Source organism: Alligator sinensis, unplaced genomic scaffold (assembly GCF_000455745.1).
Source record: "Alligator sinensis unplaced genomic scaffold, ASM45574v1 scaffold866_2, whole genome shotgun sequence".
In the NCBI taxonomy this organism is placed as follows: domain Eukaryota; kingdom Metazoa; phylum Chordata; order Crocodylia; family Alligatoridae; genus Alligator; species Alligator sinensis.
In genome coordinates this window covers 137,978-152,927 of record NW_005841900.1, presented here as the reverse complement: position 1 = coordinate 152,927, position 14,950 = coordinate 137,978, and the positions used below count along the sequence as shown (strand labels likewise).

General features: G+C 42.4%; 1 protein-coding gene across 4 annotated transcripts in view; it reads left to right on the top strand.

The window, feature by feature from the left end:
- Positions 1-14,950, top strand: part of ASAP2 (ArfGAP with SH3 domain, ankyrin repeat and PH domain 2) — a 115,616-nt gene that overhangs the window by 78,627 nt on the left and 22,039 nt on the right. For 3 of the 4 annotated variants that reach the window (XM_014517314.2, XM_025197594.1, XM_025197593.1), the window contains 7 exons: positions 2,897-2,945; positions 3,056-3,222; positions 3,587-3,720; positions 4,312-4,406; positions 8,412-8,601; positions 13,376-13,461; positions 14,712-14,827. In XM_014517314.2, coding sequence (XP_014372800.1) covers positions 2,897-2,945; positions 3,056-3,222; positions 3,587-3,720; positions 4,312-4,406; positions 8,412-8,601; positions 13,376-13,461; positions 14,712-14,827 — 837 coding nt within the window. The remainder of the gene's footprint in view (positions 1-2,896; positions 2,946-3,055; positions 3,223-3,586; positions 3,721-4,311; positions 4,407-8,411; positions 8,602-13,375; positions 13,462-14,711; positions 14,828-14,950) is intronic. The other variant, XM_025197595.1, reaches the window with a different exon arrangement.

Genomic DNA, 14,950 nt, shown 5'->3' with positions numbered 1-14,950 from the left:
CCTATGGAGTCCTAAGTCTCATTTCACCTGATACTGGCTTATGTGGAGTATTTTCACCTCATCACCTGTTCAAAGAGGATTAATCACCACCAGCCCTTCAATTCTTCCACTGCATTTATTTCCAAAAAAACCTGCCTTTTTATTAAAATCCTCCATCAGCTTCTTCCACATACTTTACAAATCTAGACCCTCCCCCTCTCCCTCTCTTCCCCCCCACCTCACTTAGCACTGATTTCTTTTCTATTCTTTCATACAGCTTCATTCTCTTGGAGGGGGCACTTTCTCCTGTACACTTTTCATATCTGGAACAGCTTCTCTAGACCTTTTTGCCTTGATAGCTGGCCAAATTCCTGTAAATTTCAGACTAAAATCTCTCTCCCCCCCACCCCTTTGCTTTATTTCCCTCTTTTCAGCCTTTACCTGCTTTTTGCTTGCTTTTGTACTTATATATAATCACAGCTACAACATCACCTTTACACTACCTTAAGTATACTACCTAATTCTGTATTCTTTATTTTTCTTCATTTATGTAACTGAAATGTTAGGACGTTTTTAGAATTTTCATTATCATTTTTATTCTTGTTTTATAATAACAGTGGTATAGTTATGGAAGAAGAGGGGATAGTCCGTGCTCTTTTTTTCCCCCCCCCCTTTTTTTTTTTTTTTTTTTTTTGTAAAGAGAATATTCTGTGTGTATCTGAAGATTTTAAAGCCCAGTTTGCTGTACAGGCAACTCCCGCTTAGCACTATGAATTGGCTCCTGGAAAACCGAGCATTAGGTGAAACAAGCGTTAAGCGAAACTGGAAGTATTTGACGACCCAGGATGGGGACCGGAAGTGTTTTTAATGACCCAAGAAGGCAACCGCAAGTGCTATAATGAAACTCACTGAGAGAGAAGTGAAATTGGGTATCAATTTCAAATGAGTGTGATAGTGAAATAGCGCTAAACAAAACAGCGTTAAGCAGGGGTTGCCTGTATTTGAGTTTTTGAGACTTGAAAAGGAATTCAGAAAATCCTTTTGATATATTTAAATGACTCAATTATGGATTTTTTGGTCAGATATTTTTTCCAAGCATAAAACTTTCTCAGACCTGTTTTTAATCCAGAAAGTACTACTCAGATCTTAAGATAATGTAATAATGCTTATTGGCTCTCACAGTGGCCATGAACAGACATTCATTTGTACCAGTGAATTTCTTAGAAACTTCGCTTGCTAGGAATCCTACCAGGAGAGGGAGAAGTACAGTTTAGTCAACAGCTGTGCTCTCTCCCCTGCTCTCTATGCCTTTCTGAGACCAGAATGATTTCCAGTCTGGGGAAGGTGAGAGGAGCAGTGCCTGTGGGGAATGGAGCAGTGGGGAAAGACTGCACCTGCCCCCTACTGGGTCCTAGGAAACAGGGGATCAGTCTTATGCACTCTGCTCCCAATCTTGGCGGGGAGTGGAAGGAGCACTAAAACAACCCCCCCAGCCCCTGTGTCTGGCTTGGAAGAGGAAGGGAGCAGCAGCAGCTGCTTTTCTCTCCTTCTGGACTAGTCCAGGAAGGGATAGGAGCAGCAGGGCAAAGCCTCCCCCCCACCTCCCCCCTCCAGAGCAGCTGGTCGCCACTGGCATCTGCTCCTCCCCTCCACTGCTGTCTACAGGAAGGTTGGGAGCAGCTGCCTCTTGCACCTTCTCCAGACCAGTTACCCTGTTCTCAGGAAAGCACAGGGAGGCTCTACTCATGGTCCCCAGGAGGAGGTAAGCCAAGGGAAAGTGTGCAGACATGCAGTCTCTCAAGAGAAACTCCCCCATGAACAATCATTTTTCTTCCTAAGTAGCCGTTTCTTGCTCCCAGAAAAAAAAGCTTGAATATCTGCACACTTGTGACATCTACTAGGAGAATGGTGATTCTCTTGGTAGAAACTGCATTTCTGTCCATAGCCAGTAAAAGGCACAGCCCCTTAATAATAAAGATAGCTTTAGGACAGAGGTGGGCAATTATTTTGGCTGGAGTTTTGGGGACTTGTTGAGGGTCACCTCTCTCTCTCTGTCTCTCTCTCTCTCCACCATGCTGGGTGGGTGGCAGTGTCAGAACCTGACGGCAGTGTCACAGTTGATGCTGACACCCACCCAGTGCAGCAGAAGCTCCTGCCTGGGTCTGTAGCTGAGTTTTGGGGCTTCTGGGAAACTACAGCTTTGGCTGGGTTCTGGAGGGAATGTGGGAAGGGAAGAAGTTGGAGAGAGATTCTACCTTGGCTCAGCAGAAGTTCCTGCCTGGGTCCATGACTGATTCTGCTGGCAGGTTCCAGGTCAGGGCATTGGGCAGAAGCTTGCACTGTGCTGGGAGGGTAGCAGATCAGCTGTGGACACTGCCAGCATATTCTGTGTCCAGGCTCCTGAACCTGTCCGCCCTCTGGCATTCGCCGTCCTCTTGCTATGGCCAACGCCCTGCCCAGGTCCACAGCTAATGCTGTTGGGTAGAAGCAGTCCTGCCCACCTGTCTAGCACCATGCAGTGACTGAAGCCGCTGGCAACCCTCAGGCCAGATCCAATGTGTTGGCAGATCTGTGGGTTAGATCTAGTCCATGGGCTGTATTTTGCCCATGCCTGTTTTAGGAGGAGAACACCTACTCTGAAAAAACTGCTCTGTGTAGGTGAAATGGCTGACTGAAAATGACTTATAAACAAAGATATAAACTAGTATGTAATTTAGATTAATTTGATCCCTATCCAGAAGGTGCATGACACCACAGTCTCAATAAAGTCCTCTGGGAACAAGTGTATTTCACTAAATTTAATTTTTCACCCAATAACTGACTTTCTAGTAATGAGAACAGAGAACTCTAGTCACTGAGATGGCTGTATGTGTGTTCAGTTTCTGGTTCAATATATAATATATTTATTGTTATACAGATGACAGAACATATCACTTTCAAGCTGAAGATGAACAGGAATGTCAAATGTGAGTTACTTCACTACTTTTGTTTCTAGGGTTGCCATCCTACTAATAATATCCCATTATAGTTTAGAAGCATATAGCATTTTAAATGTAAAATATTACTATTGTTTTAGATGGACATCTGTGCTACAGAACAGCAAGGAAGAAGCTTTAAATAATGCCTTCAAAGGTGATGATAACACAGGAGAAAATAATATTGTCCAAGAGCTGACAAAAGAAATTATATCAGAGGTCCAGAGGATGACTGGAAATGATGTGTGTTGTGACTGTGGAGCACAAGGTGATTTGAAGTATTCCTTCGGTTCATTTCTGTGTCTGTTAAGTGTGTGTGTGTGTGTGTGTGTGTGTGTGTGTGTATAGATACACACACATATATACAAATGTGAGCAATCCCATTGAGGCGTCGAAGAACATATTCCCAAATAATTTAAAATCCTAACTTTCACATTTTTTGCTTCTTTTACCGTCAAAGATCTGCTTCAGATTTGCCAACAAATCTAAATTTAAAAGTCATAAAAACTGAAATCTTAAAGTTTATGCACAAGAATCTTCCACTTACTGATTTCATTTCCATATTAATAATCTTTAGAGTGTAATCATTACCTGATCAAACCTTAATTCTGTGGTATCCTTTCTTTTGTCAGATCCTACCTGGCTCTCAACAAATTTGGGAATTCTTACTTGTATTGAATGTTCAGGAATTCACAGGGAACTTGGTGTTCACTATTCCAGGATGCAGTCGCTAACTTTAGATGTGCTGGGAACATCTGAACTTTTGGTAAATAAATGTTTGTATTTAAAAACAATCTGAGAAAGTAATGGCTTCTGTTGTGTGTGTATTTTTGTTATTTTAATTTTTTCATCCTTTGAAGTTACTCCTGGATGATAAATAAAAGCAAGGAAAACTGCTTTTCTCAAATAGGAAAAATATTGTGTTCTTGAAAAATTACTTTGTCTGATATTATCATCTGTATGAGTACAGGTTTCATGGTTTTTGGCATTTAGCAAGGCTTTCCATGAAGTAGATTGCTTTTTTTTAATGAACTGCAAAGTATTTGGCACTTAAATATGCCTTTCAAGTGATCAATTAAAATATTTTGCAACTGTTTACCCGTGTAGCATTTTTGAGAGGAGAATTTTAAAGTATTTCATAACTCAGGAAAGAGGAGGAGGCATTGTATCTGTTTTAAAGATCTGAAAATGAGGGCAGAGAGGGGCTGTTTAATTTGATCATGGTCACACAATCATATAGAAATATAAGGAATCGGAACCCCAAAAGATTCCAGTTTCTCTTGTAATTACTACTACAGTGTACATACCTAGTAGCTGAACAAGTTTGTTTGAGATGTAGATATTTTACTTTTAACAGCTTGCCAAAAATATTGGGAATGCTGGGTTTAATGAGATCATGGAATTTTGTCTGCCGGTTGATGAGACTGTCAAACCTAATCCAAGCAGTGACATGTAAGTACAGAGCCACTATTTGATCTGTGTTGATTATATGTTTGTTCCACACATTTGTTTATTTGTTTTTTTACTACAAAACCAGTTACCAAGGTTTTTTGATGCCTTACACAACCACTTTATTGATCCTTATCTCATTTTCCTGTTTCCCAACATTGAAGATTACATGTTACTAACTGTTTCCACTATACCTTTTGAGTCTGGAGACAGTCCTTATGGGACAAATTAACAGTGACTTATTTGGGATGTTGAAGTCCCCAGGGCATGCAGCCCAGTCATTTACCTGTACTCTTAAATACCTAAAGAAACTAGAAGGCAGGATCCCAGATGAATAAGAGGAACTGAGCATCCACCAACACCGAGTGATATCAGCTGGAGTTGAGAGTGCTTAGCACCTTGCTTTGTGGGTTGATAGAGAAAAAGATAATCCTGGGAGCTCTCTGAGAGTTCAAACCTTTACTGGCAGGGTAGCAGTCAGCAGCCCACCTAGCTCTATGCCTAGCCCCCTACTTGCTATTCAGATAGCAGTAGAGGAAAATCTGCTAAATCAGGTTTTTCAGTCTAATGCTTAATTTCTCACCTGTTTAGTTTGGTGGTTTAGAAAGGTGCAACATAATACAAAATAAATACAGGAACAAAACTATCTTTTTTGCTGTCTAAGTGAAAGGCATTTTCGCTGTTATATTGGAAATGGAATTTTATGATACACAAATCATCCACCAAACTAAATCTTCTGAGAGATGTACAAAACGCCAGAACGTCTTTTCAGGTGGGTGGGATGAGTAGAATGACATGCTGAATTAAAGTAAAATATTGTTTATGCAGAAGCATATAAATCTATTTTAACTTGGGAATTGTAACTGAAATTACTGTCTACAAAGAGTTAAGAATATACATTCATCAGTTATGCTAAAAATAGCCCTGTGAGAGATTCTCAGTTGTAACAAGATTTGCATAGTAAAAGAAATATGGTAAACAAAATGCAGCTCTCTTTAAAAGAGAGGATTTTGATGCACATAGGCTTCCTGCTCCTTCAACAGCTGGAAGACATGGGAAGAATAAAACCAGGAAAACCAGCTGTGAATGAAGCACACTTGATTTGATTGCCCTAGGTCCTTCAGTAATCTGTAGCAGGTCCTATACTGAATCATTCTTGAGAGGTAAATTTAAAAAACCAATTGACTTAAAGCTTAATAATGTGTAACAATAGAATATAGAAACATATAGAGTAAAAGCATAAATGAGTGTTTTAAATTTGGCGCAGAAATAATGTTTGTATTTGTCCCTTCATTTGCCTGTCAAATTCCATGCTGTTTAAGTCTCTTCCCATGAGCTGAGAAACTTGTAACACGGATCTCAGCATTTAGTTTTTAATCAACAACTTGTTTTAATAGATTGACTGGAAGTGGAAGGAAAAAAGAGTACAGTTTAAAAAATTAAAGAATACTCTCTATTTTAAGTAATACGGTTTGCATATCTACACTGTTTAATTGATTTTTGTTACTCCCATTATCAGAGGTATCTCAGGAGCAGATTATCTTTGTAACAAGTGATCTCTGTGGGGGAGTATGTACCTGCACCACCTCAGCCTCAGCACAAGAAATGAATTATGCCTATGAGAGGCACCTGCTCCTACTTTGTTCTGGTAGGGAGAGGGGGTAGGAATTTGTTCCCAGGGTATAGCAGTAGCAAATAGTAACAGTTTACCTATCAAATTAGAAGGGTTGACTGTAAAGCTGGGATTAATTCTAAGGGTTCACCAACTCTGTGACCAGGTGTTCTGACTGTGCAAAATAGGGAGTGAGTGCAGGTTCTGCTTACTGCTACAAATCTGTATCCATGGTCTGATTAGTCTGCACATGATTTTAAGTGTTTTGGCTTTTCCCCTGAATGAGCGTGTATAAATTCTAATGAAGGAAATCAAGATTGTAATCCTCAATGAGCCCCTAAACCTAAAGTTTATGTAGTCATGAGCTGAGTTTCAGCCCAGGGTTTCAAAGGAAGTAAAGCCATTTCCAGATCTTGTGTTTTTTTCCTGTCCTTAAGGATAGTGGATATTCAATTCACCATATGCTGAAAGTTTGAGACTACATAGTTAACATGTAGATGTGAGAAGTGGAAAGTATCCCAATGAATGTGACACACAAACCTTCCCCACAGGTTTGTGGATTCCCCAGAGGAGAGGTTTTTGTCAAATAGATTGTCCTGTTCATGTATATGTAATATATATCTGTAGATATCAGAGTTGCCAACCCAGGACTTTTTTTTTTTTTTACTGACAATCAACCATTTTTAGTAAAGCATAGTTTCATAGATACGTTTTACATAATGTAAATGTAACTCTTCCGCCAGGCCCTGGTACCTGCTGCCAAGCACCAGTTAAAAAGGATGACTTCAAATTTTGGGGTGTAGTATCAGTAAAAAGTGTGTGTGTGTGTGTATTTTTTTGGGGGTTGGCAATACTTCTTGACATTAGCAATAGTTTTACACCATGCTGCCCCCACCCCAGGGGTCCCCTATTCACCCCCACACTCTCATGGCCCCAACTATATCTTGAACTGTACTACCCTTCAATCCCCCCTGCCTCAGCACAGACCCCCAAAAAACCTACCTGTGACCCACCAGCATTACAGGTGCAGTATGCAGCAGCAGCACATTCCCTAAATAAGTCCTTGGGCTGGATCTGGGCCACAAGAATTTTGTCTGGCTCATGGTGAGTCCCTCAGTCCTGCCTGGCCCAGGCATGCAGCAGGGCTAGGGAAGTGTGGCAGCCATAGTCCTTTTCCTGGCAGCCCCTGTGGCAGTGGTTCTTTCTGGCTGCTGCTGCCAGACCCAGCCCCACTGCCCAGGGACCCCAGCCCATCTGCCCTGCACCCACTGCCTTGGGGCAGGATCTGTGCAAGCAGGGCAGCTGGGATGGGACCATGAGCTGGTGGGGAGCAGCAACTGGGAGCAAGATGAGCAGGCAGGGCCTGAGAGTGCCTAGAATTACAGGGTGGGGTTACAGTGCAGGGTCGGGGCCTGGAGCAAAGCTGGGTTCTGCAGGTAGGGGTGTTCAGAGACTGGACAGTGAAGGGCTGGGGCAGAGCCATGATCACCACCCCAAGATCCTGGCCCTGGCTCTGGACACAGTTCCCTACCGCCATGGGGCTGGGGCAGAGCCCTGGTTCTGCAGGCAGGGATTTGTGGGGAGTACATTGTGGCTCATGCTTTTTCTGCCCCATGAACCTGGGGTCTCCACGGAGACTGGCTGGGACCTGTGTGGGCAGGGCGCTCAGCCAGGCAACTGGGATGGGGCTGGCAGGGTGTGGCGTCCTGGAGTGAGAGGGGTGGCTGAAGCCAAGGAGACCCTGGGATCGCAGGGCAGTGACGGCGCAAGGCCAGGGCCCAGGGCAGAGCTGCAGTCCACTCCCCACATGCCCCTGCCTGTGGAACCAGCGCCCATCACAGGAGCATGCAGGCAGTAGTTTGCAGCTCTGCCCTGGGCCCCAGCCCCATGCTGTGTCTGCTTTGTGAGCCTGCCCTGCTATCCTGGCCTCGCCCCACACATCCTGTTCCTGAACACCGCTCCTGAACACCACTCCCTGCCCACCTGCAGCCCCATCCCACAAAGGGAGTTTTGGTGAGTTGTTGTGTGGAAGGGAGCTGGGACAGCTCAGGAAAACTCCCTGTGTGACACACGGGGCCCAAATAATTGCCCACCCGTGGCCTACAAAGTCCTGAGAGAAGGTTCCCTTCGGGGTGCAGCACTCCTTTTCAGATACCAGGTGATTCTGCTGTGCTTTGTCTGTATGTCAGCTTGCCTTTAGCTTCTTTTTGACCACAGAGGTACAATCAAGCTCTGGTTGCTTGGTGATTTTTATGGATGGCTGAATCTTTTTTATGGATTTTAGACAGGCATAGTTAACCTGAATTTTTACTGACTGTGCTTAAATGTATAGCCAATTGGTAACTCTGGAACATATCCTGTTAAAATGTTTAAAAGTAAATTATGTTTAATTTCAGGAATGCAAGAAAAGATTATATTACTGCCAAGTATATTGAGAGAAAATATGCAAGGAAGAAGCACATTGACAATGCAGCTAAACTGCATGCTCTTTGTGAAGCAGTCAAAACGAGAGATATTTTTGGATTGGTTCAAGTATATGCTGATGGTGTGGATCTGACAGAAAAAATTCCACTAGCCAATGGACATGTAAGAGTAATACTTTTTTTTTAAACTGAAATGCTGGCTAGGAAATGCAGCATGTTTTTATTAATGAAAGTGACAAGACTGCAGTTATTTGGTGCCAACTTACTATATCTTTATTCTTGTAAGATGCGTTTTATAGTGGCAAAAGTATATAGTACATGACTTTAATCTCTTTTTGTTATTTCAAGAGACATGAAAACATTTATACCCAAATTAAGAACATTTCAAATAATTTTTTTCTTTAACCGCTTTTATTTCAGAGAAGGAAGCAAAGGTTGTAAACAAGAATTTCTTTCAGTGGGTTTTTGAGCTTATTGAAAATTAAACGTTTGAATTGATCTAAATGTATGGGGCAGTGGAATTTTATTGATTAACAAAATTGAAAATCCACTTCATGGTATTGCTTGGACTTCCACAGTTCTCATTCATGTGGTATGCTTAAGAAGGCGTCTGATGATTGGATGGTTCAGAAGGTAGTTTGTACTCCTGACACATGTAGAAAGCAAAATTTAATTGGCTGAGAAAACACAGGAGAAAACTGAGAGGTTAGAAAAGAAAAAAATCACTTTAGGCCAGATCCTACTGCATGTATTAGGCACCTAAACGTGATCCTGTTCTGTCTTAAGCAGAAGTATTTAATACCATTTTTAACTGAGTCTTTACAAATCAACTCAGCTACCAGATGACGAACACAGTTGACAGCAAAGATAGGGAAGGAGATAAGTACCCTAAAGTAGTGTAAGAACAAGTTAGGGATTACTTGAAGAAGTTAGATACTTTCAGGTTGGCAGAGCCATTTGGGATACACCTGAGGGTACTGAAGGAATGGGCTGTGTTAATTTCAGAGCCATTGGCTATTGTCCTTGAGAACATGTGGAAGTTGGATGAGGTCCCAGTTGATTGGAAAGGAGACAAATATAGTGCCCATCTTTAAGAAACGGAAGAAGAAGGATTCAGAGAATTAGAGACTAATCTGACCTTGATACCTGGAAAGAGCATGGAGCACATTTTGAGGAATCTGTTGTGAAGTACCAAGAGTAGAAAGAGGTTATTGAGAACAGTAATTATGGATTCATCAAGGGCAACTTGTGCCTGACCAACCTGACTTCCTCCTTTGATAAGGTGACAGGTTCTGTGGCTGAGAGGAGAGCAGTGGATGGTGATATATCCTGGCTTTAGCAAGGTTTTTGACACTGTCTCCTACTATTCTCGTTAAGGAGCTACAGAAATACAAACTAGACGAAAATACTGTAAGGTGGATACAAAACTGGTTGGATCATCATGCTCAATGAGCAGTCCTCAGTGGCTCAGTGTCTAGCTGGGAGGCACTACCTAGTGGGGTTTCCCAGCGGTCTGTCCTAGGTCCAGTAATGTTCAGCATTTTCATGAATGATTTGGATGGTGGGATTGAGTACACACTTATTACATTTGTGGATGACAGCAAGTTGAATAGAGTTGCTGTCACTTTGGAGGGCATGGGTAGGATCCTAAATGAGCTGAACGGATTGGAGAAGAGAAACCAATCAGATAAAATTCAGCAAAGACAATTGCAAAGTCCTGCACTTGGGATGGAATAATCACATGCATAAATACAGATTGGGGAATGGCTGGCTGGGCTGTGGTATTGCAGTTAAGGACTGAGGAGTTACAGTGGAGCATAAGCAGAACATGAACCAAAACAAGCCAACAGTATACCAGGTTGTATTAACACAAGTGTCACTTGTAAATAATGGGACCTGATTTTTCTGCTCTGTTCAGCATTGGTGAGGCTTCACCTGGAGTACTGTGTCCAGTTTTGGGCCGCATACTTTAAGAAACATGTAGACAGATTGGAAAGTCCAGCAGAGTGACAAAAAGAGGCCTGGGAAGCATGACATATGATAGGGGTGGGCAAAATATGGCCCATGGGCCGGATGGGGCCCTTGAGGCCATTCTATCTGGCCTGTGGGGCCCCTAAAAAATTTTGAAAATTAATATTTATCTGCCCTTGTTTCCTGTCAAAAATGACAGGAACCAAGGACAGTAGGACCCTGGAGAAGCCCAGTGGGCTCCCACAATAGGAGGGCCCGCCTGGCCCTGCCCCCTCAGTCGGAAGCTGCAGTAGTAACGTGGGGCTACCCATGCGGCCCTCGACAGCCTGCCAAAACTAGGTAAGCGGCCCTCCCCCCAAAATTATTGCCCACCCCTGACATACGAAGAAAGGCTAAGAGAGCTAGGACTGTTAAGTTTGGAGAAGAGAAGACTGATGAGGGATTTGATCACTGTCTAAAAATACCTGATAGACAATTACAGAGAGGATGGAGATGGACTTTTCTCAGTGGCCATAGGGGTGAGGCCTAGAGGCAATGGCCTCTAACTTCAGGAGAAGAAATTTGGGTTGGAGATTAGAAAGAGCTTTCTGACTATAAGGATGGTCAGGCATTGGGACAGGCTACCTGAAGAAGTTGTGGAATCTCCATTCCTAGAAGTTTTCAAGAGCAGGTTGGATAGACACTTGGCTGTGATGGTTTAGTTAAGGATGATCCTTCCTTGAGCATGGGGCTGGAGGTCCATTCCAGCCTTACTTGCCTACCCTGCTTAAGTCCCTGGAAAAACAACCCCGTTAATACAAAAGGTGGCAGTTCTTTTCTTCCTTTCTCCTTTTTTATAAGTTAGTCTTAAGGCTAAGATGACAGCATGCAACAAAGTAGATGCATTAGCTGTTTTTCTTGGTTTTAGCAGGGTAAATAGGATTGCACTTTGGCGTGTGTTACGTGGAGTAGGATCTGGCCCTTAAAGTACTTCAAAACTACAAGCCTTTTAATACTACTCATTTTTGTCATTCTGTGGCTGTTAGTAGATTATGATTTTTAAAACACTGAATCTTTGATGAGAGAATGGTATAAATAAGCTAAAGGCTCTCCATGTTGCACCTTGTGGTTACTATTAAGATTCCTTCCACATTTTTTTTCTTGATTTCCCCCTTCCTCCTCAAATCTGAACAATCAGCTGGACAGCTTTTGGATATAGTATCTCACTTTTTCTTCCTACAAGCCTGTATTTCAAAATTTAGACCTCAGTTATCAAAACACTTAATTGCATGGTTAAGTCCAAGCTTTTTCATCAGACAGTTGAACTCCTGAACATGTACTGTAAGGTCCATTTAGTTCTTGCAGAGGAGAGGTGGACTGGTCAACTTGAGATATAACTTAGAAAACTGATGTTGTATTTACTTAGCATAGTTTTGCAGTCCTGTATGCATATTAAGTCTCTTAAGCTTTAAGAAATTGGCACCTTAGTATAACATAGTTAAAGGTGGTTATAGATTTAAAGCAGCATTTCTCAATCTTTGTGGACTTGAGGCACCCCTCTATAACGTTTGTGAATTCAGCAGCACCCAAGTTCAAAAACTAGATATTACAGTGCTTACCTCCTTGCAGAGGAGCCAGGCAGTGGGTGGGGGATCAGCCAGGCAGGGACAAGTTTATCCCTCACACATTGCAGTGCCTTTCAGAATATCTGGCAACACCAGTGAGTACCATGGGACCCTGGTTAAGAATCACTGGTTTAAAAGGAACCGTGCACAATGTTGTGAAGGCAAAACATGGTAAATATAAATGTCCTTATGGAAAAGAGCACTCTTAAGTAAGCCCAGGAATTTGAAGATAGTAGTCAAGTGTCATGACTCAGTGTCATAGACATAAATCAAGAGAAACAGCCTTGATGCTTGTGAAGTGATTCCAGTGTTAAAGTGGTATGAAAGGAAACTAGATCCCACATTTTCTGTACAGCTTAACTCGAACAGGATGGAGTAGGGGATTATAGTAGGACCTTTAGGGGGAATGTGCCATTTTGGTGACACAGCAGTAACACATTTAATTTACACCACAGTCATCTGTTTCTCATTAAATAGCCCTGCAAAATTGGGGTGGATATTTTAAATAATGAGGCTGATTTCTGTGCCATAGTGGAGGCATGGGGGCACTGGAATGGCTGTCAGGGACTCTACTCCCTTCCTAGTCTCAGGCAGGAGGAACGGAGCCACTCAGCATCACTTACGTTGCTAGCTGCATCTCCACAGTTGAATATTTAATTCTCACAGCTGCTGCTGAATTGACGGTCACTTTTGGCTGAACTGCAAAGACCAGTTTGGCAGTGGCTATGACATGGGTTTAAAACTTTGTCTGTGGAGCTGCAGCTAGAGGGGGATTTGAGGAGTGGATTTTGCCCCTCCTGTATTTGGCTAGCATTCAGCCTTGGTGAGCATGTACTCTGGCAATTAAGAATTTTAGAGCTGTGATTAGCAACTTTTTCCAGATGCAGGCTGGAATGACCCACATCAGGTCAGAGGTGGGTAAGCAGGTGGGTCCTAGGACATACCCACAGCCAGTGCGTGTCTCTGTGGCAGTACAGGGAGAGTGTCTGCAGCCAGAGACCCTACCCCCAAATGTTGCGGAAACCCCACATGCATGGGCTGAATCCAGTGGCTTTACAGACCTGAATCTAGCCCATGGACTGTAGGGTGCCAATCCTTGGTCAGGAAAGTTTTTTGTTTTGTTTTGTTTTTTCCCCTCTTCATTCTGTCTTCCCAAAACAAGGTACATGGCTTTGCAGGCTTGTGGTATGTGAGTTAATATGGTGATAATATTCCTGAATTTTATTCTGCATGCGTGTGTGCATGTGCGTGTGTGTGTGTACTAGTAAAATGTAATATTTGTAATCAATTCCCCAATATATTTTTGTTATCTGGCATTAAAAAAAAGAAAAAACAATTGCTCTTATGTATGTTTCATCTTAGGAGCAAGATGAAACTGCACTTCACCTTGCGGTTAGATCGGTTGATCGTACTTCTCTTCATATCGTTGACTTTTTAGTACAAAATAGGTAAGTTTACTGTAAGTTATTTAAATGCTGCTTAACACTATGTTGTATCAAGAATTACCATATTTTCTTGAGTTGGACATGCACCTTTTTTTTCCACCAGCCTGTCGTGGAAACACACGCAGCATACTGTTGGGTCAGGTCAGCAGAAGCTTTTATTCAAAAGAAACTACAGCTGTAGGGGGATTCCAAAGTGACATGGATCTCCCAAGCACTTGGAAGAGGTTCCCCCACAAGAGCAAAATTAGGAGGCTTATATACTTTTTAACAGTCGCTTACAACTCATGTGATCATATAGTGGAATTAGCTAGAAAAGCAGCTATAAACATTACTTCATTACTTCTTTGCTGTTATCAGGATGAGAACTATGGAGGAGACAAAGGGAGAAATAACACTCCCTGCCTGCGCCTGGAAATCAGTTGTACATTCTTTTTGCTATCTTCAAGGCAGCGGTGAGCGAAGCAGTTGCAGAGGAGTTACAAAGAACAAACACTTTCCCTTATCTCTTCTACTGTACAGAGCCAGCAATTCCCCACAAAGCGGTTATGTCATCTTATAACTCATATGATTAAAGTTTAAGGCATTTATTTTTTCTGATTCCACAAGCCAACTGCTAGAAATTGGGGTACACATTATAAGCAAGGGCATATGGTAACAGTATACCTTTTGCAGCATATGCTGCTTAAGCTTGTTATGTGAAAGCAAAAGTAACTCTGCACATGATCCAGAGAGAGCAGAACAATGAGCAGGCTCAGCTCCCTGCTACTCAGTTCATAGACTCATAGAAAACAGGGCTGGAAGAGATCATACGAGGTCATCTAGTCCAGGGGTGGGCAATTATTTCGGGCAGAGGGCCGCTTACTGAGTTTTGGCAAGCCATTGAGAGCTGCATGACAGGCAGCCAGGGACAGATAAATATTAATTTTCTAAAGTTTTTAGGGGTCCCGCGGGCTAGATAGAATGGCCTGGCGGACCGCATCTGGCCCGTGGGCCGCATTTTGCCCACCCCTGATCTAGTCCAACCCCTTGGACTAGAAGACAAGATCTTATTTTCTTCATTCTGCCTTTCAAAAAAAAGATGTGCATCTTATTCCAGGGCATGCTGTTTATTAGAAGATAGGGTCATTTCAATTTCTGTTTTAACTTAAAAGTCTGCTTTTAAAAATCTAGTTACCTAAGCATCTCTGCTGTGAGAGGCATATTAGCATGTGGTTGGACATGTAATTGTAACCAACCTTTTTTTTCACCAACAGCGGCAACCTTGATAAGCAGACTTGTAAAGGTAGCACTGCTCTGCACTACTGCTGTTTAACTGATAATGTTGAGTGCCTCAAACTGCTGCTAAGAGGGAAGGCTTCTATTGAAATAGGTAAAAGGTTTATGTCTGCTTCCATGTTATATTTATACTACTGCTTGTAGATGGTCTCTGACAAAGTGTAACAGCGATAAATGTAATCATGCAATGTCTACATTTTCCTTATATCATGTTAGC